The sequence below is a fragment of the Thunnus albacares genome, chromosome 6, assembly GCF_914725855.1.
Source record: "Thunnus albacares chromosome 6, fThuAlb1.1, whole genome shotgun sequence".
Classification (NCBI taxonomy): domain Eukaryota; kingdom Metazoa; phylum Chordata; class Actinopteri; order Scombriformes; family Scombridae; genus Thunnus; species Thunnus albacares.
The window spans coordinates 15,315,167-15,320,319 of NC_058111.1; the positions used below are offsets into that span (position 1 = coordinate 15,315,167).

Genomic DNA, 5,153 nt, shown 5'->3' on the forward strand with positions numbered 1-5,153 from the left:
TGATTAAATGTTTATTTTTGGTAGAAAATATTGTTGTATGCATTGCATACTATGCATTTAAAACATAAAAATGTTGATTTTTCTAAAAAAGGAAACCAATTAGTTGTTCATTTTAAGAGACCTGTCTTATTTTCTCTTGTATATTTACTATTACTCTTTAATTAAGCAAAATTACGTTTTATCCAATTACTCGATTAATCGATGGAATTTTTGGTAGAATAATCGATAACTAAAGTATTCGATAGCTACAGTCCTAGCTGTGACTCTGCTCACAAACACTCTCACCCTGCCATCTAAGGTATACTACATTGCATTGCCAATTAATTTTTAAAATTTTAATGCTCAAATTTAGCATGCAAGCTGTAGCATTGATCACCCAGGCTCAAGCTTTTTTAAAACATTTTTTCATTTGTTGATGGATTTTCCACACATCGCTTGTTAAATAGTCAGGAGTTGTAATCTCTGTGGGTACATCATTTTTTGCCATTTCTGATGTTGTAATATTAGAGGTTAACATTAGCACATTAAACGTGAGATTGTGATTCAGATAGAGTCAGACTCAGAAAACGTAATTGTTCATCAGATGTGATAAAACTATTCCGTTTTCACATGTATGTAGGCCAAAGTGAGAAGGGCAAGATTTGCTAACGTTAGCCAACACATTTATAAAAAGATTTCAAAAATACACATTTCAATAGTAATTTCAGCATTTGATTAATACTCATTCTTTTTTGTTTATATTTGACTCCTGAAATTCTTTTCAACTGTTCAAATTCAACAGCTGCACACAACACTGGTTGATGTTACCGTGGCTAGCTAGCAAACGTTAGCTAACCGCTAGCTAACATAAAGAATGACCTAAGCAGTGAAAATGAAGCCTGGTGATGATTATAAATGTGTAATATAGTACTGAGTGGTAGGAGTACAGACATGTCTGACATATCCATTGTTTGAACTACTTATGGGAGATAAGCCCCCAACAACAGACTCTTGTCAGATTCTCACACACACATTGTAACCTGCATCATGTGCCAATGCTGAGGACTGGGGAAGCGGGGGAGGGAGCAACCCATAGGGACAATGTAGCACACACTTTGAGTGGAAAATTTGGCAAAAAATGAGTGTTGGGCTAGTAGTATCCCAAATACAGGTTTAAGACATTAGAATATCCTCTGAAAAAGTGTTTCATTGGAAAGATTGACCCCAAAAACTTTATGTTACTTTTGACCTTGAAAAAAAGTATGTTTCACTGAATCTGCGAAGGTATATTTTTAATATATGATGTAGGAGGGTATTAGGACCAATAAAAATTATGAAACATTACCATTGCAATTTCTCCTGGGTTGGGCCCTTTTTGAGTTAGATTGACTGTACTACATAGGCCTACATATGAATTCAAGACTCAAGACAAAGGAGGAATATATCAATTAAATAAACAAATAAAGGATGTGATATTATACATATCAGTGGTTTAGATATTAGGTTTCCATTATCTTCAAAAGCTAGGTAAAGTTTTTATTAGCAAATTTACATTGCTGAATGTGAAAATCTGCCATAAAATAATTACATTTATAGAGAATATATATATATATTATCATCCTTATAACTTTGTAAAACTATGAAGGTCTTAATGTTTTATAAGAATAAACATTTGGCAAAAAGATTGTGCAAGAAGCTTCTTACATTCAAAAACAAAATAATACACAGGAGGAGGGAAAATGAGTTTTAAAAAATAAAGGGCTGTAGATCTATATTCAAGTAATATTAGTTCTTTCATTAAAAAAAAAAAAAAAAAAAAACATTCACTACGGTATTTCACAGGAGATTACGTAACTGTTTATTGACGCCTTTTCTGCTAAATGATTGGTCGGGTGTGATAAGTACATCCTGTAAACATAGACTCTGGTTGGTTCTCCGCTGTGTGACGCAGCCGGATGCCGCAGCTGTTTTCCGGCCTGCCTGGTCACCGGGTCCGCTCTCGGTAAAATGGCAGAGGTCGGTCAGAGGCTGGGGAGCGGAGTTTACCGGCTGTCCGCTCTCAGAAACAGCCAGAGTCGACCGGTCTGCACCGGAGAAAGTCCCGGATCTCTGCTGGTAACTTGCACCGTCAATGACAGTCGGATAAAAGCGGAAACAGCTCTGGATCAACGTCAAGTTCATCCAGAGTCAAAAAGCAGAGCAACACGACGCAAATCAGAGAAACTTTCCAGGGTGAGAAAAGGTAGACAGGTAAATGGGACTTCCGCCTCTTTGGACCCGGATTCATCCCGTTTTATTGGATTTGTTCAAACCAGAGAGAGCTTGCAAGACTATAAAACAGCCCTGTACCTCTCATCAACAAGACTGCAGTCTCTCCTGCCTGTCAGGATGACACCCTGGACCAGAGGAGCTGTCTCCATCCACCCTGACACCTTCAGGTCCCCTCAGCAGCTCCAAGCTTTCTGCACGGTGATCTTCATCCTGGCAGAGCAGGGATCAGAGCGGCCCAGCTGTGGATTGAGGCGTCTCAAACTACATCCTGATACTCCGCACTCATCAACAACAACGAGAGGCTACAGCTGGAGGGGTGACAGCAGCACAAGAGATGCTCTTCTGCTGTACAGAAGTAGGACAGCCTATTATGACATTCTCAAAGTGACCCCCAGCGCCACACAGTCCCAGATCAAGACAGCCTACTACAAGCAGTCCTTCATCTACCACCCTGATAAGAACCCGGGGAGCAAAGAGGCCACGCAGCGCTTCTCTGAGATCAGCGAAGCCTACACAGTGCTGGGCAACATCAGCCTGAGGAGGAAGTACGATCGGGGCATCCTGAGTCAGTCAGACATCCAAAGTGCGGGGAGGCCGTCCTCCAAAGAGGCCCCAAGCAAGTCCACAGGATCCACGCAGCAGCAGCAGCAGCAGCAGCAGCAGCAGCATCAACATCAACAGAGGGCCAGAAGATTTTCCCAAGCTGGGGGGAAGCCCATGTTTGATTTTGACGCCTTTTATCAGGCTCACTATGGGGAGCAGCTGCAGAGAGAGAAGGACATGAGAGCCAGGAAGCAGCGCATGCAGGAGAAACAGAAGGACAATTATAGCAAGTGGAGGGAGGGTAAAATAATGGAGATGACTGTGGCGATGCTGCTGGCCACCGCAGGGCTGATTTTTGTCAATCTCAGCAGGCCCTGAAATAGAAGCAGCAGCAACCGGACGTGTCCCTTTCTGGGGTTGCACGTTAGGACTCTCAGGGTGGAGGAGATGGATGGGGGGAGGGGTGGTGGGGGTGCTACCTCAGACTGTTTTGCAAGTGTTGCACAGTTTCTGGCAGTTGAAGGTGATGATTATTTTAGTGTGTTGCAAGCAGAAACCTAAAGCCTGCTCACTGGGTCTCAAGCCATAGGTAGGCTTGTCTTTCATTAAATTAATCCACACATGATGATTGTTTTAAGTGAGCAACTGAACATAATTTTGTTAATTTCTTCATGTATACACTCACATACACTTACCTAGAAATGGATGCTGGATCAAAAACAGTCATTTAAAGTAGAGACTGGAAATCTGGGATTATTTATTGCTGCAAAGTTTCAAGCACATAGCTCTTCCAAGGATCTCCAAAGCGCCTGATGTAAGAGTGGAAAGAAGTGTTTCACAATTCATGGCTTTAATATTTTCAGCTGAATCAATTAGTCGATGAGTCGATTGACAGAAAATTAATAGGCAACTATTTTGGTCATCCTTCATAGTACAAATGCCGAACATTAATCGGTTCCAGCTTCCCAGTTGGGAGGATTTGCTGCTTTTCTTTGTCTCATGTGATAGCACGCTGAATATTTTGGGGTTTTAGATTGTTTGTTGGACAACAGATGCTATCTGAAGTCATCATCTTGGGCCTTAGAGAACTGTGACAGGCATTTTTCACCATTTTTTGAGATTTTATAGACCAAACAATTAACCGAGCAGTCTAAAAAATAATCAGCAGTTTAATTGATAATGAAAATCTAATAAAAATTAGTTGCAGCCTTAAATATTTTATCCATTATAAAACTGTTTTAAAGACTGTTGTACTTGAATGTTCATGATCATTTCAGAGTCACATCATCACAGAGGTGTGAAGCTTTATGCTTTTTCAGATGTTGCTACAAAGTGCGAAAAGCTTTGTGTGAATGGAGATTCAGTCTTTGTACATCAACAATTTGTTCTGTCGTTTGTAAAGATGTAATGTAAGCTCTGTAATTTATTTAGCTCTATTAGTAGCCAAACTGCGTTTTTTGGCAGCTTGAAAGGGTTTTTGTCCATCCAAACGCTGCACAAGGATGGAAAAATGTAACTAGTAATGTTGAATGATGCATAATTCCTCTTCCTTTCCCTACACACTGGCTCTGTAATGTAGAAAATTTATTTTGAAGTGCAGTAGAGTTATAATAGTTATTAGAAAATTGGTACATATTTAACACCTTCTTCCAGGTGCTGAAATGTGTACAAGTGTATGCATTGTACATACAGGAAATAAATAAAACAGTTTAATTGTTTTGGGGTTTTTTGTAATGTTGTAAGATCTGACCTGTAGAGGGCATCTGAGTACATGACTGGAGTGGCTCAGTGACACTGATGCAAGTGGTCAGCTGCAGCCTGCAGAAGGTTGCTGTGGATGATAAAATATCTCATCTATTTCACTCATTTCTCTCATCTGTTTCCTCAGAGATGCTACAAACATCAGTATCAATTGTGGGAAATGTCTGTGATTATACAGTAAACTAACCTATTGATCAAACACTCTCAATTAAGATCTCTGAGTCATGGTTATCAGATGTCATACACTTAACCATAACCCTAACTATAAGTACATAGATGACCACTCAGAGTTTATTCATAGCATAACTTGTAAACATGGTATCTGCATTCAGGCCTATTTGTGGAACACAGACTGACATTTTTATTAAAACTGAAACAAAAGAAAACCACGACTTGTTGCACATCTCTCACAAACAGTCACTCCACTATTGAGGAGTGACTGTTTCATCTCTGCAGAGCAATGCCTGTCACTTTAAAAACTGTCTCCATCAGATTATGTTTACAAAACTAAAAGCTCTTGACCTTTCAGTGTCTTTCACCTCTCACATTTTACTCTCAACCCACAAATCGACACATTTATGAATGAAAAACGTGCAACA

The 5,153-nt window shown here is 39.8% G+C and overlaps 1 protein-coding gene across 1 annotated transcript; it reads left to right on the plus strand.

The window, feature by feature from the left end:
* Window positions 1-1,649: 1,649 nt before the first annotated feature.
* On the plus strand, window positions 1,650-4,511 carry dnajc30b (DnaJ (Hsp40) homolog, subfamily C, member 30b). The gene has a single exon (XM_044354392.1). The coding sequence runs from the start codon at window positions 1,987-1,989 to the stop codon at window positions 3,169-3,171; it is 1,185 nt and encodes a 394-aa protein (XP_044210327.1). The 5' UTR covers window positions 1,650-1,986; the 3' UTR covers window positions 3,172-4,511.
* The last annotated feature ends 642 nt before the right edge of the window (window positions 4,512-5,153 follow it).

What these genes read in the sequence shown, in the direction of transcription:
- dnajc30b (XM_044354392.1), top strand. Translation starts at nt 1,987, where the DNA reads ATGGCAGAGGTCGGTCAGAGGCTGGGGAGCGGAGTTTACCGGCTGTCC.